The sequence below is a fragment of the Electrophorus electricus genome, chromosome 2, assembly GCF_013358815.1.
Source record: "Electrophorus electricus isolate fEleEle1 chromosome 2, fEleEle1.pri, whole genome shotgun sequence".
Lineage (NCBI taxonomy): Eukaryota > Metazoa > Chordata > Actinopteri > Gymnotiformes > Gymnotidae > Electrophorus > Electrophorus electricus.
The window spans coordinates 34,164,576-34,191,012 of record NC_049536.1 but is presented as its reverse complement, the minus strand read 5'-3'; the positions used below and the strand labels follow the sequence as shown (position 1 = coordinate 34,191,012).

The following is a 26,437-nucleotide window of genomic DNA, read 5'->3' as shown; positions in this document are numbered from 1 at the left end:
TGCATGTTGAGTTGATGGAAGTGTTTCTCAGGGAGTTCTGTCATGTGCGTCTATACGGACAGCAGTGGCCAGCCAACGTCAGTACGCTTCCCTGGAAACATCCCAGCTGCTCCATGTTTTGGACTAGTTCTGTTAGGCCAGTTTGCATGGGATATGAGCTGTGATGTCCTGTGATTTATTCAGGATAGTCACTGCAGTTAGTTAGAGTTGCACTACAGTTAAAATAAGTTGTACATGAATATAACTAAAGCATGGGCTCGTAAATTGTTAAACATTTTAACGGGAGTAGCTGTGATTGGCTGGCCAGCTAACACTAATCTGTAATGACATATCTCACAATTTAAAAAGTGTCACGATAACGTTTGTCCACTAATAGCGTGGGGTGAGTGGGACTGATGGTTTGACTGTCTTAGTTATCCCTGTGTTAGACTGCTATTGCGTAACTGCTGTGATCAGCTTTGAGTTTCTCTGGCTAACGGGTTCCCAGAAAGCCATCTTCTGTCAAAGTAAATCCTGCCTCCTATGATTTGATTGGCTGGCTGAAAATTGACATTCACGAGCACCAAGAAAACACTCCCCCGTACAATAACAAAAGAAGATCAGTTGAAGGGGACCGTTTGTTCATACCTGAAGGGGGGGGAGGGAGGGGGGGGGGGGCGTCCTCAGTGTCTGTTGTGGTGACAACACTCAGGCATGTTTGTGCCTTCAACCGTCAAACCTGCATCATGTTTGCTATTCTTACCTCTGGTCCTCTCTCATTAACCTTTTGTGGCTTTTCTCTCTCTCTCTCGCTCTCCTCCCCAGAACCTGCGCGAGGCGCAGCTGTTCAGTCTTGTGGCGGAGCGGCGGAGGAAGTTCCAGGAGATGATCAACCGCCACAGCGGTGAGGCCAGCCGGGCCGTGCGGCCCAAGCCGGCGGCGGCGCACCCCCAACTGGTCACCGAGATCCTGGAGATCAGAGAGAGCATGTTGTCCCTGCTGGTGAAGCTGCACCAGAAGCTGTCTGCCAGGCACAACTCGCTGGAGCCCGGCTGGCTGGACGAGGCCGACCCCGCGCGCCACGCCCACGGCGACGGCCTCGCCGCCATCGAACGCGTGCTGGCCAAAGCGGCGGCGCGGAGCAGGCACAGTAAGAAATGTCTGCAGGAGGTCTGTGGCAGAGTGTGCCCGCCTGTGCCACCCAAGAAGAACAGCGTGGGAGACAAGAAAAGCTTGGATAAAGAGGAGAGGTGTGCGCGTGTTGTAGCTTCTAGGTCATTAGTTGAAATGTGCTAACCCTGGCAGACGTCTAGACCTTTTAGTTGCTGTAAGCGGTGTCTGGCGCACACTGATTTGAATTGCACCTTCGCGAGCCATTAGCACATAGACTCACACTCGCTCACACCAGCACCCACCCATTCATTTCTAAAGGTGATAAAACAGGTTATAAGCCTTCCATTAGCACCTATTATTATGGGACAAATGCCACCTGCAAGTCAAGACGAATCTCTCTCGTGCACAGACACGCAGACCCTGGCTGGTGGTTGCCATAGCAACACCAGGGCAGGGTGGCGAGGCGGCTAGCGGACGCTGGATATTTCCAGGTGTTTTGTCCCTGACGGTGGCAGGACCAGAAGCGAGACGCGCTTCTGCTGTCTGTTTATGCCCCACGTCCGCTCGCAGGCGGCGGAGGAGGAAGAGGGACTGCGACCCTCACACACGACCGAATTCTGATCGTACGTCTATAAACAAAATCACTGTGGTGATTCCCAACCCAATGAGGGGCGTTTCTCCCGCAGATTGACCTCAGATATCCAACACTGTAGGTGTTGACCGTCGGTGACTCCTGTGCTCATGTGTTCCTCTGACATCTGCACTTTCTCTCTCATTCTACCTTTGGTGGAGTTGGTGGGGTGGGGAATTGAATTTGTCTAAACAAATCTCTCTCTCTCTCTCTCTCTCTCCTCTCTCTCTCTCTCTCCTCTCTCTCTCCTCTCTCTCTCTCTCTCTCTCTCTCTCTCTCTCTCTCTCTCTCTCTCTCTCTCTCTCTCTCTCTCTCTCTCTCTCTCTCTCTCTCTCTCTCTCTCTCTCTCTCTCTCTCAGACGCCAGAGGGCCAGAGAACGGCAGCAGAAGCTGCTGGCTGAATTTGCCTCCAGGCAGAAGAGCTTCATGGAGACGGCCATGGACGTCGGTAAGCGACTTCTCACGTGGCTTCTCACCCCAACACGTCTGAATCCTGATGGCCTTTTAAGCTTCCGATGAGACGAGCGGCTACTGGAATTGCGTTGGAACGTGTTTAAGCCTGTCGGAGCAAATATAGTGCCTCGCAGTGACGCCACCTGTTGGCGTCCTTCTCAGGGCCCCTTGGTTGTCCCTTGCAGCCGACAACATGGTCTCAGCTGAGTAAAGGAGCTGATTCTGCTGACTTAAGCGTCGGCTTTAAACAGCAGAATAGCATGGGGTGGATCACTCCGAGGGGGACGGGGCTTCCAGACCGCTGAGTCAGGCCTGCTGCTGTCTGGAGAGGCAGCCTACTGACGCACAACGTTGTTGTCTTACTGCACGCTTTCAGCACTCTGGGGACAAACCCCACTCCCAGACAGTCCTTGAAGGAAAGTGCTTTGGGAGAGCCGCTCTCTGTAGCAAGGTGACATGGCTGTGTGCATCCTCCGTGCGTGCGTGCCTGTCTGTCTCCAGAGAGGAGGGTACAGCGTGGCGGACCACGGGGCAGCCGAGCCTGCGCACCCTCGTTAAGGGATGAGTAATGACGGCTTTCATCCTTCAGCAGAACGCGCTGTCTCTCTGAGCGGAGGACTCCCCCCTCCTCCGCTAGGGCACGGCCGGAGCCCGTGCGAGTCCACGCGACACCTGCTCCCCCAACACGTCTGGCTCATTACGGCCGCGATGATTAACCTCGTGTGCTCAGTGGCGAAGCCGCGCGGAGAATGACCTCCCCCGGCCTGGGCCAGACCCTTTTGTGGGCTGCGTTTCTGGACCTGGGCCCCGTGAGCCCATCGAGGGTCCCCTGTTTACCTCTGTCCCACCTCTCAACACGCCTGCAGCAAGCCATTAAGAACTCATATATTCGCATACCTGGTACAGGTGCGCTAGGGACTAGGTGAGCACGAAAATGTGGAGCAGCTGGTGAGAGAGCCTAGGAAGGTCACGTACAGCAGGCGGGGTAGTAGAGTCAGCAGGCGGGGTTGAGCTACCCAACCCCTGCCTCTAGACCTGCAGTAGTGTCCATTAAGAGCAAATCTCATTCTTGCGTCTGCTGCATGTGAGTGTCCTTCCTCTTTCAGTCTGAGAGGGGTGTGCCATCTTCACACCACTTAGACTTAAAATCTCACCTTTACCATCCCCTCACTGATATTGTGTGTGCGAGCGCACGCATGTGTGAGGTGTGTGCTTTACCTTACTTTACATTTCCTTTTCCTCAACAAACAGAACTCAAAGTCCAGAGTAGATAGATGTCTGAACCAGGGGATCGGGTCTGTTCAAATGATCTTTAAGTTCTCTAAGTGCTACAGTGATTCTGATGGTTTGTCCAGAGGTTTCTTTCCTTTGTGGTCTCTCGTAACGATTAGTTTATTCAGTTCATTTACACCGAATGTCTGTGTTGTGTTGAGATGTGCGTAAGGCTACACAGGGGGAGGTAATCACACCTCCTAGTTATTAACTGTTAATGAACCATCGGTTGTTTGCCATTTACGAGTTTAGTCAATTAAGACTCCCAAACTAAATGTATAAATATCCGGTCTTGTTCGTTTTCTTGTCGGTGTGTAGGTCTGCTCCGTTTACTATGTTTGGGCCTGCTGTGATCGTGTAGTTTCTGAAAGTGCAGTGATGGAGTGGGTGGAGAGGGGTGTGGTGTGGCGTGGTTTCAATGGCCAGAACGAAAACGTTCAGCGTGTTTAGAGTTAATATTATAAGTCCTGTTGCATAACATATAAAAAGCCAACCTTCCAGCTTCTGACAGCTAACCATCACCTTATCCCTGGGCTCTGAGAAACGTTGATGCTGGCCACTCTAATGTGTGAGGAGCCTACTGCCCAATTCTGCCTGTCCACGCGTGGATGTAATCACACGGTGGAAACATCTGGTCAGTGGAGTCCTTCGTTGAGGACTGCATCACTCTATGGTTGCAGCCCGAGGGCCCCTGCTGTGGTATTTCCAAAGCGCTTGGTGTTTGTCAGAAATAAACATACGGTCACACATCTTCTGATCACAGGAACATTACAGTCATTTGGGCGCGCGTGCGTGTGTGTTGAGGCACCAGCAGGACTAGCTCTGTGTGAAATTACCCCAGGCCAACATTGTCACATTGATTTTCAAACAACGTGTTTGCTACCCCCCAACCACACACCCAAAGCAATACATCAGTCCACACACACTGACATTTGCTGCCTTATATTTACTGTAAAATTGAACATGCGCTTTAACATTTAGAACTAATTTTGCAAAAGTAATTAATCTTCAGAGATGTCAGCCACTGAAGGGCTGCAGTTGAGTATGCATGGCTGGTCTGGAGAGTGTTCACAGCAAGGCTATAACGTTGGCAATGTCACCAGCGTGTGGAAAGTATGGTGCTTTCCCCCAATACTCCCCCGTGTTGCATGGCTTAAAGAATTCTCAATCTCTTCATTAGGAACCTCAAAAACGTTGCGGGAGTTGGCTATTTTTGCCCACTGGCTCAGTCACTTTTTATTTTATTGATTTATTGCCTTGTGTTGTCTTGTTTTATTTGATGCAATTGGTCAGATTAGGTTTCTAAATGGAGTGCATTAAGTCGTGCATATGTTAAAGAGCTGTGCTGGCGCTCAGCCGTGTCCCGCCTCATTTAGTGCCGGCGCTGTGGTTCCGTTGGGCTTCGGCTTGTCGTTGCTCTGTTCCCACTCAGCATTGGGGTCCACCGAGTTTTTCCACTCGTTTAAAGGACTTGAAGTCACGACCACTTCATGTCCAAGACTACAAGAGCTAGAAGAAGGCTCCAGTAGTTTGTTTGGTTCCGGAAACCAGTACCGGTTCAGTAGTGCACTACTTTCTGACCCGATTAATTGTACTGAAACGTTTCCCCAGCATTTCACGAGTGCCTCTGATGCTTGCTTTCTGTCCTGGTACGCATTAATCCAGGCACTGAGAGAAGGTAGCATTTGTGTATTATATCTGACACTCATTAGCGTGTGACCTTCATAAATGGCAGGGCATTCCATAACCTCGCGCACTGTCCAAATACCAGCACCTTTCACACCACATTACCCCTAATGTTTTTGTTTTGTTACACATGGCTGGCCATGCCTCAGCGATCTGTTAACTTAACCAAGAGAGGGCGGAGAAGCAACTGGGTTCCACATTATATAGCTAATTAAGTTTAGTCAGTCTCTCCCTCTCTCGTGTTCAGTTATTTGACTTTAGCGAGCAGTCGCCTGCCTCTGCACTCGGCGAGTCATGATCGATCCAAACGATAATCACCTTTTATTCTCGAGAGCTGGAGTCAGTGTCGGATATGACTCGCGCTTTCAGCCGTGCCAGAGAGCTGCTTTCAGAGCGTAGTTGTTTGGTTGGTTGGTTTGGTGTGGTTTACTACTGTAGCATTTTAGAATCGTGGGCCACTTTTCTCCATAACGAGTTATTGCACTCCTCATGCAAAAGATGTTGCTTGTTTGGGGTCCAGCAGCTGTGAGCGCCATGGTCCGTCTGCTTGCAGAGTCTCCCGAGGTGGACGCGGCCATGGACGTGGGCACTGCGGAGCCGCTGGACTCTGAAGTACTCTACGACTGTGTCATATGTGGACAGAGTGGTCCCTCCACCGAGGACAGACCTACCGGACTGGTAGTGCTGCTTCAGGCGTCCTCAGGTGAACACACGCGCACACACACACACACACACTCTCTTGCTGCCATTCGCCATTTCCTCCACTATGAAGGCCTAACATCGTTAACTTGATACCGTTTGTTTAGTTACATCATTCTTAATTTTCTCCTACTCCGACGTATTTGTGGTGTACTCCGTCAACAGGTGGAGCGTTTTACAGCGAGCTTCTTCCCCATTCCCTCTGTCCCTGAGTGGGCGCTGGACGGCAGCGTCTCTGCGGTGCGGTAATCGCTCTATCCATCACCCGCGCCCTGCGCCGCTCCTCCCCCGTAGCCGGCGCCTTCACGCCGAGTCATTTCTGCCTTGCCACAGTCAGGCGTCACCGCGACCAATAGCTCGTTTTATTAGTAACTGCGGCGACGTACGCGCAAAACGTGCAAGCCCAAGGTCAGAACGGCGCCCTCTGCTGTCTGCCTGGCCGGCGCTGACGATCTGTCAAAGCACAAAGGCACCAAAAAAGGCAGGAGCTCGAAGGACCGTTCTGATGATGGATATCATAGCAAGCCCATTAACCCCAGTTAGTATTTCAGTTATCTGTTTGCCACGCAATCTCGTAGGACAAACGTCTGTGAACGCAGGGCATCTCTGACCGTGTCCAGACAGCGACGCGGTACGCCGCTACTGCGTCTTCTGTGAGTGAGAAGACCATCAGACTGCCGTTGTCGTTGGTGAAGGGTGGGTGTATGTTTGTGTGTGTGTCGCAGTTTTGGGGCACCGTTACCGCAGCGACGAAGCGAAGCGGCTCCCCACGAGCGACGAGGAGCGGATCTTTCCCGAGGACACGTGCGGCGCGGCTAATGACGTCAGGCTGGCCCTCATGCAGCGCTGCTTTAGAGACGTACGTGGCTGCTTCTGCTCGGTTCTCTCTCTCTTTCCTTCTTTCTCTGTCTCACTCTCACTCAGTCACACCATGTGAGTGTCTGTCTGCCTGCCTGTCTGTCTGTCTTCTGCAGTAAGAGCAGAGTGTGAGCTCCTGGGCTCCTGCACTCTCTGCTCTGCTGTTATTTTAAAGCTCCTGCCCAGCACAGCTCCCTTCGCTGGGTTGCGGCTGCAGGAAGAGCTGTGGAACAAACATCTTTTCCTGCTCTCTGATGCGTTATGGCACGAGCGGCTCCAAATGTTTAGTTGCCCCTTTCAAAGCACCGTTGTGATTTAAAGTCCTATTTTTCTGTTCATTCTTTCTCGTAGCATAGCTCTGGAAAGTTCTAGGTTTGTCCCTTTTCTTTCCCAGCTTTCTCCTTGTATGTGAGTTTTATATTACACAGACCGCTTTAAAATATGACCACTGCCTGATCCTGTTACAGCAAAAAGGGTGGAAGCCATGGGGGGGGGGGGGGGGGGGGGGGGGGGGGGGGGGGGGGGTGTTGGTTGTTGGTTGTTTTTCATTAATGTGACACAGTTCTTAAACGCACCAATGTTCAGTAAGTGAGTCCTGAACACTCTCTCTTCTCCTCCTCCCGGCAGAGTTCCTGTCTGCAGTCCATCTCCATTGGCTGGGACGGAGGCGTGTACGTGCAAACGTGCGGTCACACACTGCACATTGACTGTCACAAGTCCTACATGGAGTCTCTGCGGGTAAGAGCGCGGTGCACAGGTACAGCGTCACTAACCTCGCACCCTTTCCGGGGGGACACTCCCAGTAAGAATGATGTGCACTATAGCATACGCACAGCGTGACCTCGTGTCGAGTTTGAGATTCCATCACTGCCATTTTTCTAAGCACATGGTTGACGGGGCTTGGCGTCCTCGGGGCTACTTTTCCGGGTATGCTCCGGCCTTCTTCAGTGTCCTGAGTGGGAACGCTGTCCAGCATGCTTGTACTTCATTCTCACACACTGGATCTTGTCACTTATGCTTTAGAAATCGATTCATCCTCCTCTCCGACTGTCCCAGGGGTGTTTGACTTCGGAGCCGGTTATCTCCGTCTTTTGGAACGGTTGTTTTTTTTTCTCCCCCCCCCCCCCCCCCCCCCCCCCCCCCCCCAACTAAAAGCGGATCACGTCCGCCTTGCTCTTAATGGCAGAGCCGGAGTGTCTGGAGACGGTGGAGCTCCTTACCCACGCTGAGTGTGTCTGCTTTTGTTCTGTTTTAGGAGGGCAGCTCACAGATTCCTACCTGGTGCTAATTAGACACAGGAAACGTGTCCTGACACGTAGTACAGTGGGTGATGACATGGACACTCCAAGTAAACCAAACCGTGTCTGCAGGATTCAAGTGCTGCATGCTGGCTTTACTCTGAGAGTGTTTTCATGGCCCTCATTGATACGCAACCTTCCCCTCCCCACACACACCTTCTAACCGACTCCTTCGGTTTAATCTTCCGTTTATGCTCAGAGGAGTTCACAAGGGCTTACGGTTAAGGGAGCAGATCATAGATGTGGTATTGGATCTGGGGTCACCGTGCTTACTCAAGTTCAAGGGTCAAATCCAAGGCCCAGTATGTGTCATGGTCCGCGTATCCGCTGTGTTTACTGTATGTTGTCCCGTACATTAAGCAAGGATGAAAAGCCCCGTAACGGACGGAGATTAAAAAATCCGCACAGGATTTAGGCATGGATGTGTCCCGAGAGCACGAAAGGGAGAATTTACCAGAAAGGCCTGACTCAAGAACAGAGTGGCCAGGTTTTTGGTTCTTTATTTTAAAACGAGGGTTTAAAGTCCTGGGTGGAAATTATATGGGCAGATTATACAAATACGAACCCGAACCAGAGACGGAAAGAGGACAGTATGGTGAAGTATGCCGACATGCTTGTTCGTTCAGTCTCTTATGGTCTCTTCAGATGAAGGACCTTTGTAAAAATTAAAAAAAAAAAGGGCTGGAATGTCATTTGCTTCATTGAATATACAGTTAAAATGACGCTATAATAAAGCAGACACTCTACTATAACCTTAGTCACAGGTTCATTTCAGATGTCATTTTCCAGAGGGAGGGAGAGCATAAACATGCCAGTCTTTCCCAGACATCTGACACATCATTAACAGTTCATCCATCAAAGTGACGGGCCACAAATTGATATTTCGTCGGTGCTCTCTCTCCGTCACTCACTGGTTAGATAATGGGCACAATACGGCATTGCTCTGCATTTTAATAAGGTTTAATGGGAACAGACAGGGTGGGAGACTGGCCCCAGCACAGAGGCCGTGATTTATACGGCACGCTGTGCCGATCCCGAGCCTGACCAGTGCCCAGACAAGTGAGATCGGACGGGCCTTCATGGAGAAGCTGACTTTCCTTAAGGGGGAAATAAAAGTTGTGAAAGTGTGTGAACGGCAAAGATCGCTGATCTGTTCAAATGCAGGCGTGTTGCGGTCTGCAGTGCTGAGGCGGCTTCCCACGACGCTGACGCTGCCCTCCCCGGAAGGACGCTCGCCGCTGTCCGTTTCCTTGGGTTCTCATTTCTCTCTCGCGTTTTTCTCCCCTCTGTCGCAGAACGACCAGGTGCTGCAGGGCTTCTCCGTGGACAAGGGCGAGTTCACCTGCCCTCTCTGCCGCCAGTTTGCGAACAGCGTCCTGCCCTGCAAGCCGGGCGGCACCGCCCAGGCGGGCACCTGGCACGCGCCCGGCACCAAGAGCACCGCCACGCTGGTGAAGGAGGTGGAGGACCTACAGGAGCAGGCGGCCATCTTCCCGGTAAGCCGAGTCCTGCCAGGTTCTTCTCCCGGCACCTGTAACGTGTGATCCTGTACGCGGCTCGCTCCCACATCGAGAGAGCTGGTCTCAGCGCTGCCGAAATGTCTTGCCACCTTCGACACGCTCCGCCGCTGTCTCCTGCGTTTGGACGGACGCTGATCCTGCGACGTCTGTCCTTTCAGACGGAGTCGAACCTGACAAAGGAGATGGAGTCCGTGATCAAGGACATCAAGAACGCCACCCAGAAGAAGTACATGGACTACGGCAAGAACCCCGGCTCACCTGATAACGACTTCCTCTTTATGTACTCGGTGGCCAGGTGAGCACATGCTTGGTTTTGAAAAGTCAATGGAAGTCTCCTAACTGAGGTGTGTGAGTGAGAGTGTGTGTGTGAGTGAGAGTGTGTGTGAGTGAGTGTGTGTGAGCGCGCACATCAGTGTACTTTGTCAAATGCTCGATCACCACCCCAGACTTATTTTATTCTGCCCCTGCTTTCTGCTGCATGAGGGGTGTTGAAGGGGTGTTCATTCCTGCAGCAGCCCCTAAGGCCCTCGAGCAAGTGCCCCAGCCCGCAAGGCTCTGTGCTGAACGAGTTTAGTGACTTTTCTGGCACGTCACGGGCCGGTCCAGCCCTGCCAACATGCTAACTCGAGTGTTTTTCTTTTTCTTTCTTTCTCTCTCTCTTTCTCCCTCCTTCTCTCTTTCCCTTTCTCCTTCTCCCTCCCTCTCTCCTTCTCTCTCTCTCCCTCTCTCTTTTTTTCCCTTTCTCTCACTCTCGTGCTCTCTCTCCCTCCTTCTCTTTCCCTTTCTCCTTCTCCCTCCCTCTCTCCTTCTTTCTCTCTCTTTTTCCCTTTCTCTCACTCTCGTGCTCTCTCTCCCTCCTTCTCTTTCCCTCTCTCTCTCTCTCGCTCTCTTCTTTCTTTCTCTTTCATTGTCTTTCACTGTCTTGCTGCTTCTTCCCCCACCCCCCAATAAGATGGAGGTTATTAGCGGGTGCTCCTCCCCCACCAGCCCCAGTCTGTCATTCTCTCTCTCCTTCTCCTCCGTTTTCCCTCCTCCACAGCTGAACAGCGCAGTGGAAAATTCGTCACATGCTCGCTCGCTTATCAGCGGGGGCCAGATGGAGTCGCCCGCCTGCATTATCTACGGGAGATTGCTTCTTCGCTCTCTCCCCTCACCTCCCCCTCATCTTCTGTGTCTCCCGTCATCCAGAAAGGCTGGAGAATTTGCCCCGGCCTCGCCTGCCCGCTCACACGCACCTGCCTGCTCCGATGAGTGGAGCCTCTTATGTCGGCCAATTATAGCAGCATGCTAATGTCTGAGCGACGCAAGCGTGGGGTATGGCACGGGAATGCAAGCGCTAGAAACGGGGACAGGCACGCGCCCGGGGCGTGGAGGCTGTATGTGGCTGTTACAGACACGGACATCTGGGGCGATGTCGTGTGTAGGGACGAGCCGCTTGCTGATTTACAGTGTATCTCTGAGTACTGAGGTTTCCCACCTATCTAGCTAGTGGGCACTTTAGACAGGTCTGCTGTCGTCTGTGTGCTGTCTCACTTATCCTCTCACACTCTTCCTTTCTCTCCCAGAACGAATCTGGAGCTGGAGTTGGTTCATCGTGGTGGCAGTCTGTGCAGTGGGGGAGCTAGTGCTACAGCCAAGCGATCTTGTCTCAGTGAGTCCCCTCTACAGACATGCACACACCACTAAGACAGTAAGGCATGACTGTACCTTAGACATGTTAAGGTAAGAATATGTGGAGTGTTGGGAATGGTGTTCCCTTCTGTTGGCTTTGGGACCAGCTCTGGGCCGTGGATCTGCGGCACGGTTCAGCCTGGATGTTGGTGAGCTGTGAAGTGGTGTGTGGAAAGCTGTTGGGACAGGAGCTGTTTGTTTAAGGTATTAGAATGTGAAGGTAGACCGGATAATGGTGATGGTAAAGTCACGAGATTGCATTAGGGTTTCTTTGGTCTGCTTGTGAATCTCTCTCTCTCTCTCTCTCTCTGTGTGCGTGCGTACGTGCATGCCTTTGTTTAGGATTCTGTGTGTGCGTGCGTGCGTGTGGTCTAGTCTCTGGGCACTCATGAAAAGTTTCGTCACTCTTGAAAGGAGCTGAGGAGATTTCACACTCCACCACCTCAGCCATTTTCTGAGCTACATTAAGTATGCAGGCCTGGGCCAAATTTACTCAGTCTCAGTACATTAGAGATCAGCACAATGGGGGCTGTATATTAGAGACCAGCACAGTGGGGCTGTATATTAGAGACCAGCACAGTGAGGTCCAGGAGAGAACAGCTGGGGCAGTGTAGGGCAGTGGGTGGATGGTGACCAGAACCTGTAACATATTTTCTTAGTTCTCATTAAAGATACACCTTCAGTTATAAAAACGCGCACACACACATACAGATGTCTGTGTGTGACGGTCACATGTGCAGGCGGCGTTGAGGAAAGCCGGGCAGTAGTTAACTGAGCACAAGTGGGTTTATGAGCGAGATCAATATCACAGAGCGAGTGAGAAGAAGCGACGAGTCATCTCTATTCTCGCTGCCAGCACACTCCACCAACCCCAGACGCCAGATGATGGAGTGATTTTAACCAATGAGAGGCAGGGAGATGAACAGCGCGTGTCCCACGGTGATTTAGGGGCTGTGATTAAGAGACGTGTGATGCATATTTCGGTGCTTTTCAGAGCTCTGCCGTGGCACGTTACTGGTCCATAACGCAAACCTATTTCTACCATTTACTGGGTGCCCCGGCCTTTGGTTCATGGTACGGCCAGTCCCAGTTCAGAAGACGTGCTTAGGATGCTTGTTGAACTGCCCAACAATCAACAATCCGATTGAGTCAATCAATGATACAAGGAGATGTATCAAATTCAATTTGCGCCTGTTCTGCTTGGCTGCCTGTAGGTGGCAGTGTTGCGCCACTCGAGTGCCATGTGCGCGGTGAGAAGGTTGTCAGTGGCCTTCAGGTTATTTTGGCACTGGTAATGTGCTCTTTGGCGTCATGACCTCAGAAACAGGGACGCGCACAGAAGCCCCACCAGACATTCCCAAACCAGGAGGGAATCTCTGCTCCCTAGCGCCTTGTAACAGATCCGGAAGAGAACGTGAAGCAGGAATGCGACGGGGAACGAAAGGAAAGACGCTTTCGCTCTCGTGCTCGGAAGGTTTTATCGCTCATGTCTGTCTGTTTGTTTATTTTGAGTGGCTGCATACTTTATTCCTGTAGCAAGCAGCGTTTGTTCGCGGTGTGAAAAACGCGTGCCGGAGGTGTGTGTGTGTGTGGACCACAGCGTGTCCATCTGTGTTTGTGCCCGGGAGCACTGCACCCCGACTCTGCGCCCCCACCCGCCCCGTTCTTCTGCTCCATTTGTACAGTTGAGGGCAAAAAAGTGACACAGATGGAGCTTTGGCCAGTCAGCAAGTAACGTGTGGGGCTGATGTGAGAGGTCTGGACGGTGCCGGGCCATATTTCTCTCTCCTGCGGTGAGCTCCCAGAGCGCCCCCTGGCCTTGGCCACCGTACTCCGTGGTGTTAGCGGGTCCATGCCTGACCCTGCTGGCATGAGTGGCTTTGACTTACTTCCACTGACGTATCCTTCTTTTGCTCTGCCTTTCAGATCAGTTGTTCCACGTGTTGGCCATGCACATGCGCCTGTACAGCATCGACTCTGCGTATAATCCCTGGACCCGCGTCACCCAGATTATGCAGAGCAGAGAGCCAGAGTGAGTATGCACGCACGCACACTCGCGCGTGTGCGTCCTCCATTCAGTGTGCCTTTCACCTCACACAAAAGGTGCGATGCCTCTTCCCACAGCACAGAGCCAAAAAAGAGACCCATATGGGGTTGCCATAGATACCAATAATTTGCTGCAGCTGGCAAATTACTGGGTACAGAACTGCTCAGAGAGAGGAGCCCTGCACCTACAGCTCTGTGTGTGTGTGAGTGTGTGAGTGTGTGTGTGTGTGAGTGTGTGTGTGAGTGTGAGTGTGAGTCCTATGCCTCTATCCACCCAAAGAGAGCACCAGAAGTCTCCCTTTCAGCTTTCTCTGCATCACGCATGTTCATCACAGCCAGAAAGGCCACCCCGTGTGTGTGTGCACACACCTGCTACTTATCGTTAAGCTAGAACTAATGGTAGACTTCCGTGCCTTTTGGAGATTTTAGTGTGAAGAAAACTGTTCAGCAGTACCACGCCTCCACTGGCAGACCCTTAACAGTCCTTGGCCGGATAAGCCATTTGCCCCCCCGATTAGCACCGTAAGACAGCGAGAGAGCTGTTAGCCAGGCACTATTCAGACGGGAGTCGTTTAGTGTTAAAAATACCTCGTTAGAGGTTTTAAAGGAGAGTACTGTCATCTGCTGCCCCAGGCCCCCCCCACTGTACCGTTTCCATGGCAGCAGTACGCAGGGCTGGGTGACCTGGAGTGGCCCAGGACCCGAAAAAGAGCAGCGTTTTTAGTGAGGTTCGTTCTGTAGAAATGTAGGCTTGCTTCCTTCGCTCGCTTGCTCACTCCCTGGTTTTCACTGCAGTGCTTGTAATGTACTTTTCTTTCTGTGAAACAGAAACAGAAATGTTTAAACATGGCACACGACACTGAGTAACCACTCAGTTTTCTGTTCACAGTTTTTATACATAGCAGTTCATCCATAAACAGCTGTGGCTCAAGTTAGTCAAGTTAGTTAGTTAAATTTTATATATATATATATATATATATATATATATATATATAAATAAAAAATCAACTTGAGTCACAGCTCTAACACACAGATCAAATCTTCAAATTGTCATTTTCTCTGCACATTTGTTTCGAGAAAGCCTTAGAAATGCCCGAGGTTCGGATTCGCCACCATAGATAGAGGCTGCCCTGGACAGTCCTTATGTTGGAACAAAATGTGGAAAAATGCGACATTTTGGTGGTGTTTATTGGACTCATTTTGTTGCTTGGCAGTATTACTGCTTTTCAGATGCTGCATTTATGTAGTTTGCAAAGTCTTGATTTGTATTCTGTCTCCCCAGATGAAAGGGAGAGAGAGAAGTAGAGAGGGATTGAATTTTTCAGAAATTGAGTTGTGAAGCGGTAAAACCGTATGGCTATAGAGGTTTTGTTGTAAAACCGTTTTTCTTCTCTCCCACTGCTGAGATGATGGGGTGGGTGTGGGGGTGGGCATGTGTGTGTGTGTGTGCGTGTGTGCGAGTATGTGTGTGAAGGACATATTGGAGGCAGATGGTCTCCTTGAATAGCTCCACCAGTGTAATGGTCTTCACCTTCATGGATGTACACAGAACGTGAAAATCACGCGTGAACAACAGAGGATCTCATTTCAACAGTGCTGTCATATTTAGTGTAGTGAACGGCCACACCGAGTTGCCATGAGCATATTTCTGAAACATGTTGCCTAGTAATCATTTAAATTTTGCTACTGAGAGTGTGAATTTGAGAATTCTTCATTTAATCTGTTCACTGTAGTATCGATGAGCCATGCACTTGCACGCTCATGTTTAGTAGGTTATAGAGTGAGTGGCCACAAGGGGGCACTGTTACCGAGTAGAGGGGTGCATCAGTGAGTCTTTCTTTTTTGTGTGTGTGTGTGTGTGTGTGTGTGTGTGCCACCTCTCCACGCAGCTACGAGGACGAGGAGCGACCTGAGGTTCCCATGCTGTTCCGTGACGTCCCCTCACTTCTCATCATCTTTGTGCTCACTATGCCTCAGCCCCTCCGCAAAGGTACCGGCCCCCCGCCCACACCTGCCTGGTCACGTCCACTCGGGCAGCGTGTGCCGTGTGATGGACCTGTAGCGGGTTCAACCGTGACCTGCATCACTATGACCCCACCAAAAAAAGGCTCCCCGAGTCTCCTCGCACACGCACGCGCACACACACACACACACACACACACACACACACATTCTCAAAGTGGGGAATATTCCAAATTGCTTCAGTCTTGCGAGGGTGGGTGCTAGTGCCGCCAAGCTCATAGAAGGCTTGAAAATGTCAGGGGCCTCCAAGACCACCCGAGAGGATCCGGGCGGAACTGCCGAGCTGTCCCGCCGCCGTTCTGTCTTCTCTTCCTCTCCAGCTGTGGCATGCAGGGCACCACACACACCCCACCTGTCCCCGCAATAAAGCGGCTGTGAAGGGGATAATGTGACTCTGGAACGAGGACACCAAATCCAGGCACAGCGCTGCGAACCGAAATTCTCGTTTTCATCCTTAGCGGAGAAGTGTGAATGTTTCTCCATTACACGTTTCTTCCCTTGTATGAACGGGGTCGAGGTTTTCAAATGGCTGTTCAGTGCAAAGCACTGAGTGCTTTCTTGCTCATCGGCGCGTGAGGTCCGCGTCTAAATCTCCCTCCCCCCACAGCTGCAGATGACTTCCAATTACTGCTGAAATGAAAATGACAGACAGTGCTGCAGGCATTTGGGCAGCGTAACGCGTGCGCTGGCTAGCGCCACGGAGAAAGCCAACGGCGTTTTAGGAGACGCCTTTTGCCGTTTTAAGCGAGCCTCTACGGAGCGGCTCTCTCCTCCCTCCACCTGCCCCAACCTCTCCCCCGCCTGCCCGTCCGGCATTGATCAGCAGCAGAGTAAACATCGTCACTCCCGCTGGGAGACGGAGCGCTGCTCTCTAAGGCTGCTAGGGACAAGTGTGAAATGAAGTCTTTCGGGGGGGACGGACGCGTGAAGACGTCATGTGACCACGGGAAGACTCGAGCGCCAGTTCACGCCGTCCACGGCAGCCTGGGGAGTACGACCCACTGATGGAGTGTCATTGTGCTCCTGTAATAGCAGTTGCCCAGATTGTAGCAGTTGCTGCTTCACACACACACACACACACACACACACACACACACACACACACACACACACAAAAAAAAATATCTGATTTTTCTTTTTGCCTGGGGTCTTTTATAGTCCCAACTGACAGCCTGAACGAGAGTGGTAGGTGGGTGCTGTATCTGGTTCATGTCAACATAATTCATACGTCAGTTTCTGCTCTGACACAGTGGTGCCGTGGCGCAAAGCTTCAACCAAGAGGTTAATGGGAAAAGTGCCGAAAATGTCCGTGATTGTGTGGCTTCGCTTGTTTTACATAACAAAAGCCCTTTTGAGTGGGGACACTTCCATTAAAGTGAAATAACCTCATCATTTTAAATGCCTTTTTAAATCGCTAAAATTTGTCTTTATAGCTATATAGATCTTTCCTAATCATAACAAATGTATTTTTGATTTGAAAGACTCAGCCAGCAGGAACAAAAGTTTAATGGATTAATGATTGATTTCTGTCTTGTAATCAATGTCTTCATTATATGGAATATGGCCACTGTGTCCCTTTTTGAATTTGTGTCATAGACTAATGTCCTTCTTTGGAGCTTTGGCATTACCTTTGAGGTGTGTGTGTGTGTGTGTGTGTGTGTGTGTGTGTGTGTGTGTGTGTGTGTGTGTGTGACTGCAGAACACTTTACATGTGTGGTGAAGGTACTCTACACGCTGCAGTACACTCAAGCCCTGGCAGCCTTGTCACTCAGATTCAGCCCCGAGGAGAGACTGGCCTGGAGCAACACCGGGGCCACCAAAAAGGTACAGCCAATCAGAGCCCTCAGTATGTCCTCTCCAACCAATCAGTGCGTTCAACACATCCCAGTTAGCAGCCAGGACGCTGTGGTGTGGCACTGAGTGGGGTTTGAAGAGTCAGTCAGCCATTTTCAGTGCAGTTATTACAGTTATTGGATAAGCATAAGTGAGGTTTTAGTAACGTAAGACCGCTCTGTCGGAGACACTGGATGTCCCCCGTCCAGGGTTACTGTGAGACTGGGGACATGAGAAAAAAACCAACATATTGCACATAGTGTGTGAGTGAGTGTGTGCAGAGTGAATGATTGAGAGCCTTGCAGCATTTGTTTCTAAGCAGTTTAGGCTCTAAACATAAGGCGTCCATCTTCATTACAGAGGCTCATTATTATCACACAGTACTCCAGCACTCAGTGATTGGGGGGAATATAAACACATAAAAACAAATGTGACTAGTGGCTGTCAGTCCTCGAAGCGTGCTTAGTTCTGTTAGTCAGACACGCCTCTGCATCCCATTTTTTGTCATTAGGGAAGAAGATTTTTCTCTCGCTCGCTCTCTCTCACTCGCTCCCTCTCTGAAAGCTCGTTAATGAATTCCCCATTACTGATGCATATACTGTTTATTTGAGGCTGTGGCATTGTGCCTGTGGTAAACAGAATGACCAACTTTTTAGGTCGTAGAAGAGAGAGGGAGAGTGTGAGATTTGTAGACATAACCCCTGTGGCTCATAAACCCAGCAGAGAGAGTGATCAGCTCACGTTGTCTGACACAGTCACGTGTTATCCATGATGGATGCTTCATCTCTTATGACATATTGCACAAAGCCAGAGGGACTCAGCTGGCCTCTCAGTAAGGTCACTGCACTGATCAGCTGGTGGGGCTGAGAGGAAGATGCAGGCCCTTCCTCCTGTGAGTGAGGACTCCAGCAGCAGAACTCTGGCACCACACGTCTTCTGTCCTTTGATTTCTCTGTTTGCACTGCATTTGTTCATTGCATTCATATATACTATATTCTGCTTATTTAACAGTGCATTGGCCTTGTGTATTATTGGGACTACACAGTATATTGGTTAGTCTTTATTGTGAAACTAGATATTCTTACAGAATATGTATGTTCCAGATGTGTGAGTGTGTGTGTGTGTGTGTGAGTGTGAGCCACAGCCTTCACGTGATCCAGCGTTCTGAAGCGTACTGTGTCTGCCATGTGTAACAGTACCATATCAGCCCTTTTGTTCACATTAACAGCAACCTTTGCCCTTTGAACCCCAGAACCTGCCAAACTCCCAGATGTCCTGGGAAGCTCTCTTGGGTCATGTGATCAGTGAGCTGTCCAAGGCAAAGGGGATTTATGCCACCAGCTCTGAGGAGGCCGTGGTAAGATCACCCAGAGTGCCACACACACACACGCACGCATGCAATAAAGCAAAGGGCACCTTTTCACGCAGTATCGGTTTTCATGTGTTGGTGGTTTTACTGGTCCGAGCTGTGAGGATCTCGCCGTTTTGCTCCCTCTGCTGAGAGGGTGTTAGAAAGCAGTAGATCCGAACTCCCTGAGGAAAGAGAAGGGATGCAGATGTCCGCATGGAGCGGCGCAATACTGCCCAGGACCCGCCGAGTTACAGTGAAGCCAGTAAAAACACGACTGGGTCTGTTGCGCTCGTTTTTTAAAATGTTTGTTCAGGCTGATCTTTAAGGATAATTCCCAAGCCTGTGAGTGGTCAGCGTTCATCAGCATTTGTGTCATTTGTAGCAATAACTGCGCCATTCTGTGTCTGTTCATATCAACAGAATGTGCAGTAATAAAAGCATAACTCTGCGTCTTTAAAAGAAGCTTTGAGAGACGGTAGGAACACTAGAGCAGCCCTGCCCTTGTTTTTATAAGGGCGAGTGAGTCCGTTGGGTTTTGAGGCTATTTTAGCTCCTCTCCTCATTCTGTCACCCCCCCATCCCCCATCTGATGAATAACACCACAGCCATCAGAACAGCTTCAGAGAGCCACTCGCCTCCGGCTCCCGTATCCACCAGAGCTCCATCAACAGGTCGGTAACGGTTATTGACGAGCTGTGGCTTAGACCTGCTGCCTCCACCCTGTTCTCTCCCTGTGTCTAGTTGAGTTCGAGTGTATGGTCTCCGCAGTCGATAGAGTTCACCCTGCAGCAGTACTGCCTGCCTTTCCTACGACTGTCCTGTCTGCTACAGCACCACCTCTACGGGGACGACCTGCCGGGCTGTCGGGTACGCCCTCGCACCCGCGCGCCGTCCGTCCGTGCGCCTAGCACAAAATGGATTAGTGGAGGAGAGACCCTCCGTCGGCGCAGGGGCCGTGTGTCACGCATGTCCGCGTTGTCGTTGTAGCTGGACGAGGAGTTCTCGTTGCTGGCGGGATGTTTGGGTTTGCTTCCCGGTTCCTCCCTCCCAGCCGTTACCGCGAGCAGCGCCGCGTGTCTGGAGTGGAATGTCAACGCGCTGGACCTGCTCACGCAGTGGTGCGCCGAGCTGCTGGACCTAGCAGACACTCCGGCACTGCAGGCTATGGTCAGCGCCTTCACTACACCCCCCCCCCCCCACACACACACACACACACCATGAAATCCGAGCGACGGTTCTAAGGAGGAAGCGTCTATCTGTAACGAGCGACATCGGGCTGAGTGAAACTGAGCAGGTGTGTGTGTGTTGTTGTTGTTTTTAGACCCTGCTGATGCACGACCCTTGTTGGTCCGCCCCTCGTCTGCTGCAGCTCCCAGACAACTACAACACCATCTTCCAGCACTACCACAGGAAGGCCTGCTCGGCCTGCAGCAAGACGCCCAAGGATCCGGCGCTGTGTCTGGTGTGCGGCGCCTTCGTCTGCCTGAAGGGCCTGTGCTGTAAACAGCAGGGGCTTTGCGAGTGCGTACTGGTGAGTGGAGCCGCTCCGCATCTGAAGCGGACGCGCAGTGAGCTTTTCCCAGAGGGGCCGGGAAGCTGATATCAGAGGCGTGTAGTTAGAGTGAGGGAGGAGACTCGGAGCGTTAGGCGAGGTTGTAAACTCGGATGAGGTAAGTCTGGGTGCAGGTGAGTCTAGAGAACAACAGGAGGTTTCAGTAACGGCAACAGCGTGCGTAAGAGCCAGCCTCTTCCTCACGGCTCCGGCCCGTCCCACGCCTGGGACCCGAGGGGTGGTGAGTTACGGTGTGTCTCTCCTTATTGCGTCCCTGTAGCACTCGCAGCACTGCGGAGCCGCCACCGGCATCTTCCTCCTGATTAACGCCTCCGTCATCATTATCATCAGAGGGCACCGCTTCTGCCTGTGGGGCTCCGTTTACCTGGACGCTCACGGAGAGGAGGACCGGGACTTGCGGTACGAGCACGCACCTTCCCCAACTTTCACCCACACGCCTGCAGTTTGAACACGCACACACGCACGTGGCCAAAGGAAGCTCAGCCAAACTGATTTTTGTCCTGTCGGAAGTTTTGCATTTTGGTTTGGAAAGTCTGGGGTGGGGAAAAATGTTATGTAAAAGCAGACCTGGAAGAGTATGGAAATTCAGAAACTGGTTGTGGGAAAAGTACGGCTGCTCTGTTACTAAATTAATATAAGATGCCCATATTCCGCTTTCACCTCAGATAAAAGCCGTTGCTGTGCCGCTACTAATAACCTTTTATTCTGAACAGCCTGGAATTTCTTCAGGAGGAAAGATCCAATAACCCTGCTTGTTTGCATATTGATAACTGCCGTGTTTGTGTTTGTGTGTGTGTGTGTGTGTGTGTGTGTGTGTGTGTGTGTGTGTGCGCACAGCCGTGGGAAACCCCTGTTCCTGTGTGAGGAGAGGTACCGCGTGCTGGAGCAGCAGTGGGTATCCCACACCTTCGACCACATTAACAAACGCTGGGGTCCGCATTACAACGGCCTTTAACGCGCCGCCCCTCCACCCACCCCCGGAGGCGCTGGACCTGACCGTGCCCGACAGCCCTTCTGTGTCACTTTTTGATAAATGCTCTCGTGTAATCTAAAACAACCATGCCGTGAGTGGATTGCTGCTACAGCCTTGGTTATGTGACGTTAAGTCTACAATCATGCCTAACAGTTCACAGCGTGTGTGCGAGAGCATGCACATTTGGTTTTAAAGTGGTTTTCAGTGTGGATTTAAAATGGGAGACGTTGGGATTTTTGTGTTTGTCTGCAGACAAGCTCACGGTAGAAGCACAGACTATTAGAGTGATTTTGAATGGGTGCTGTTTGAAGCATGGAGTCACTCTACTACAACCCACAAGAGAACAGAAAAACCACAAACTAAACAAGCTTCAATTCTGAAAGTGCTCAGTGTATGAAATCTGGACCCGTGCCCAATCTGCTGGATGTCTACCGCATAAGAGGAGGCGTTTGGAGTTGGCTTGAAACAGAAAGAGAAGTTTAGGGTTTCCGTCACAACTCTCTGGGCGGAGTAACCACACGGGCCACAAGGAACACACCACAGATGGGTATCAACCAGGTTCAGAACCACACAACTAGTGCAGTGTGAATGGAGATCTTGTAGGTCATGTGATGCATATCTCTGTCATGGGTGTGGCAGGGGGTGGACTCAGGCGTGACGGCACTGTTAAATCTTAGTCACTGCTGAACAAATTTTGAATGGTTTCAGAAAATCGTGCCATGGATTGCCAAAGTAGAGAAAGCAGTGGTGTGCGTTAGCGGGCAATGCGTGGATTTATCAACTGACTGTAGTTCAGATAAAAGGAGGACTGCCTCTGGTTTCAGGATCTAGTTGCAACCATTCTCAGGAATTTGTTTGTTTGTTTTTTTTTTTCGTTTTTTTTCCTGTAGCTAAAGAGAAACTTTTTAAATATTTAAACAAATGCTGCTATTCATTTAAAAAAAAGAAAAAAAAAAAAAAGCTCATAGTATTGTAAAAAAGGATTTTATGTTTAGGATTTCCTGCTTTTCTCAGAGAGCTGGTGGCACTTAAGGGCATCTTGTCATGTGGCTGCAGAGAACACCGATTTCCCAGCAACCTTTGCCCATCACAAAGCTTTTCTGAGCTCACCGCTTTTTGTCAGTCAGGATATGCTATTAAGTTTCCCAACCTAAAATTTCCCAAATTGTGCAGCAATCATATAAACTGCCAAAAAAAAAAAAAAGACATCCTGTCGTGCTCACTGTTAGCCACGTGAGGATTTCAGGAGACGTCCCAAGTTGCTGATCTGGGCCTTTCGGTGCTTAATCACACCACAGTCCCTTCAGTACTCAAACCCTTCAGACTATACTTCCCACCAAAGTGCCATCTCATTGTGATGACTCTGCAGGGTTTGGCATCACGTACACGTCATCTTTTCTGCATCTCTGTGCAGGCTTAAGTCATTTAGTGCTTTGTTTTATTTTGATAGGGGCCACAAGAATGTCATTTCACAGATTTGAAGTAATGTCGTGAAAATTACTTACATTTTCTTTGTTTAGGTTTGGCCATGGCCAGGTCATCTATCCTTGCGCGATTTGTCTTTTTCTGTTCATTTTCCTGCCCAGTCATTTCCCCTCTTTGTGGTTGATGGTGAACTACCGTCTCACGCTGGATTCATCACAGTTCTGACTGAACAGCTAAATCATAACACCAATTGTAATCAAGTAGTTCAATGATCGTATAATCCAGGCTCAAAATTAAATATGAACTTCCATATTTTAGGAAAAGAAAACTTGGTTGATTTGATTCAGTCGAGGTGTTCCGCAGGTGGCTGCTTCAGAGACTTGGGTTGGGTCTTCCATAGCTGTTCCTTTCAGTACATTCAGAAAAATGGGTGACATGTGCACTACTTTTAATTATTCAGGTCCCCGTCAAAAAGTGGGATACAAGGTTAAATTCATAAGGGAAATCAATGGATCTTATATTTTTCTTTTAATACCTTACAAATCACTTTGTTGTAGCTTCAGATGATACAAAACTGAATTGGCTCCAGATTTGAGCTTTTTCACTCATTTGATTTGATGCTCTCTGTTTACTGTTTCCTTTCGTCCTTTTCAGCACATTGTCCAGCATGTCCTCTCCCTGACCCCACTTCTTCAGACAGTTGCCAACACCAAAAAGCATGCTTTGGTTTTGTATTGATCAGTTTATTGGGTATCGATTATCAATGCTGCATTGACACCATGCTGGAAGGAAATGCTTCAGGCACTTAAATGTTCAGCCCTTATGCCTTTTGCTGTGTTTGGTCTTGAAATTCCTGCATGCTGGTCCTTTTTCTCCTTTTTAGTTTCCTCTACCGCTCTCAGTCTGAACGTGGTATAGCTAGAGTTTTGCCAAGTGGTGGGTAAATATGGCGGAACCGGCGCCTTGTCCTTGGTGTGGTGTGAGGTGAGTGAGCAACAGAGGTGGGAGTACAGTACATTACTGTAGGTGCTGAATCAAACTTTCTGATCCCAGAGCAGAAAGGGTGATAGACATTTAATGCAAAATGTAACATATATGAATAAAATCTAAAGATGCTCTAACGTGGTTGCGTTCTTTACTTGTTACATGTGTTGTACATTAAAGGAGCAGTAAGTTATTTGTGCCACTGAAAAGTAGCTAACGGTATTTATGAAAGTGATTTTATTATTTTCTTCTATAAAGTGCAGCTTTCGGGGGATTAATCAAATAGTTTTTTGCTCTTCAAATGTCCGTCTCTGCTCCGTGGAGTGGATCCCCCACGTGGAACTAGATGTCCTAGTCCTAACCCTAATCATTGGAAAGATTATGGATCCTTTAGCTCAGTTAACCCCCCTACCTATTAATGGCAAGACTTTGCCTTTCTTTTCTTGTTAAGGCCGAATGAAGGTGCTTCGCTTATAATTAAACTGCTGCCGAGTCACTTCTGTTGACATTTTATTTTGTGCTGTTATGCAGGAGTATTCGGCTTGTATGGGTTTTTTGTTTGTTTTTGTTTTTTTAGTGTTAAAGCGGGTCATATATCTATTTTCATTAGAAGGGCCACTGGCCACAGTGCCTCGTATAAAGGTCGACTAATGAGATGGCTGGTGTCTTGCCTCCATTTCACTGATGCTCTGCAGAGGCCTTGCGACGCAACACACAGCACACAGGCTTGCGCTCTAAAAGGAACATGGGTTACAGCTGCAGGGATCCCACGTAGATATATATACTGAAACCCTCAGCTGTACTGCTGAGCCTAATTACCCCACTTACTCATCTACATCATATCCAGTTAGCAGCGTTCCTGTGGTCAGAAACATCTCCCTGACCAAAGGCCTTGGGGGCGACTGACTAATTGTGCATGCAGACAGATGGGCCATTATCCACAATTACACACTTAGACTGAATAATACACCTTTAAGATACACACCTAATACAGTGACCCGTGTATAGGCCTGCGGTTTATTAAATGTTATATTGTTAAAATTCTAAATATTAACCTTGCATATAATAATGGCCTACACATGATCTTACATTTATATATACATAACCTACATTATTCACCTGGAATCTCCTCATATACAGTTGTGTTCAAAATAATAGCAATGTGTTTAAAAACGTGAGTAAAGCTCAATCAGAATCCTTATAATAATTTTTATTTAAATGCATTGGGAACACTGCACATTATATTCTAAATCAAAACATAAAAAATGTATCAATTTTTAAATTACAGAAAATGAAGAAAAATTAATATTGGGCTGTTCAAAAAAATAGTGTCTGCATTTTTTCTTCACAAACTCATATTTATTGTATAAACTGAAAAATCTTTAACATTGCTGTGAATCACTAAACTAATATTTAGTTGTATAACCACTGTTTCTGAGAACTGCATCACATCTGTGTTGCATGGAGTCAACCAACTTCTGGCACCAGTGAGCAGGTATTCCAGCCTAGGATGGTTTGACAACTTTCCACAGTTCCTCTGCATTTCTTGGTTTTGCCTTAGAAACAGTATTTTTGATGTCTACCCACAGGTTTTCTATCGGATTAAGATCCGGGGATTGGGCTGGCCACTCCATAACTTTTAACTTTTTTAGTCTGGAACCAAGATGCTGCTCGCTTACTGGTGTGTTTGAGGTAGTTGTCTTGTTGAAACACCCATTTCAAGGGCATTTCCTCTTCAGCATAAGGCAAAATGACCACTTCATGTATTTATATGTAAAGTGATCCATGATCCCTGGTATAAGATAAATAGGCCCAACACCATAGTAAGAGAAACATCCCCATATCATGATGCCTGCACCACCATGCTTCACTGTCTTCAGAGTGTACTGTGGCTTGAATTCAGTGTTGGGGGGGGGGTCATCTGACAAACTGTCTGTGGCCCTTGGATCAAAAAAGAACAATCTTACTTTCATCAGTCCACAAAATGTTTCTCCATTTTCTTTTAGGCCAGTCCATACGTTCTTTGACAAATTGTAACCTCTTCAGCACGTCTTTTTTTTTTTTATAAACAGTGGGACCTTGCGGGGGCTTCTTGCCGATAGATTAGCTTCACACAGGTGTCTTCTAATGGTCACAGGTAACTTCAGACCGTCTTTGATCACCCTGGAGCTGATCAATGGCTGAGTCTTTGCCATTCTGGCTATTCTTCCATCCATTCGAATGGTAGTCTTCCGTTTTCCTCCACGTTTCTCTGGTTTTGCTTTTCATTTTAAAGCAGTGGGGATCATTTTAGCCGAGCAGCCCATCATTTTCTGCACTGCTTTATACGTTTTCCCCTCTCCAATCAACATTTTAATCAAAGTACGCTGTGCTTCTGAACAATGTCTGGAACGACCCATTTTTCTCAGGTTTTCAGAGAGAAATGCACGTACAACATGTTGGCTTCATCCTTAACTAAGGGCCACCTGATTCATTCTGTGAAAAAACAGATGTCAATGACCTCACTCATTGAACGCCACACTGCTATTATTTTGAACATGCCTGTTTCAATTAATTATTCAATTGCACAAACTCAGGAGCATGCATATCATGAATGTTGGGACTTGGTTTTCCATGACTCTACTACACCTCCTGGTACATTATTTGCCATGTAGTAATATAATTTATACCAAAAACAGTGATTGATCTGGTTAGTCATGTTGGATTGCTATTATTTTGAACACAACTGTATATATGAAGAGGGTACTGAGATTGTAGTGTCAAAATTGTAGTGAACTGCACTGTTTCTAGAGAACAGGAGCTTTCGGACGGAGGTTCTGCACCTGCAAGCAAAGTGCTTCAAACCGACAATGGATGAAATACGTACACAGAACGTGTATATGTAAAGAGAGTTGAACAGACACGCAGTTTTACAACTCACAATGTACCACCATTGTGAAGTAGGAATTATCTCCAGCGCGATTTCACATTAGCTGCGTATAGTTTAGCTGACACTGTTATTAGTATATGGTGCCATTCTCATTGCGCCTCGCGCGTTTCCACCGGCTAAT

General features: G+C 49.2%; 1 protein-coding gene across 2 annotated transcripts in view; it reads left to right on the top strand.

Moving 5' to 3' along the window:
• Positions 1-23,521, top strand: part of ubr3 (ubiquitin protein ligase E3 component n-recognin 3) — a 44,140-nt gene extending 20,619 nt beyond the window's left edge. For both annotated transcript variants that reach the window (XM_035522975.1, XM_035522972.1), the window contains 17 exons: positions 805-1,229; positions 2,083-2,171; positions 5,688-5,837; positions 6,559-6,692; positions 7,319-7,429; positions 9,285-9,485; positions 9,668-9,804; positions 11,075-11,160; positions 13,107-13,212; positions 15,116-15,216; positions 16,948-17,072; positions 18,334-18,438; positions 19,174-19,299; positions 19,420-19,599; positions 19,754-19,963; positions 20,265-20,404; positions 20,843-23,521. In XM_035522975.1, coding sequence (XP_035378868.1) covers positions 805-1,229; positions 2,083-2,171; positions 5,688-5,837; positions 6,559-6,692; positions 7,319-7,429; positions 9,285-9,485; positions 9,668-9,804; positions 11,075-11,160; positions 13,107-13,212; positions 15,116-15,216; positions 16,948-17,072; positions 18,334-18,438; positions 19,174-19,299; positions 19,420-19,599; positions 19,754-19,963; positions 20,265-20,404; positions 20,843-20,960 — 2,544 coding nt within the window. In that variant the 3' untranslated portion in view covers positions 20,961-23,521. The remainder of the gene's footprint in view (positions 1-804; positions 1,230-2,082; positions 2,172-5,687; positions 5,838-6,558; positions 6,693-7,318; positions 7,430-9,284; positions 9,486-9,667; positions 9,805-11,074; positions 11,161-13,106; positions 13,213-15,115; positions 15,217-16,947; positions 17,073-18,333; positions 18,439-19,173; positions 19,300-19,419; positions 19,600-19,753; positions 19,964-20,264; positions 20,405-20,842) is intronic.
• Positions 23,522-26,437: the final 2,916 nt, after the last annotated feature.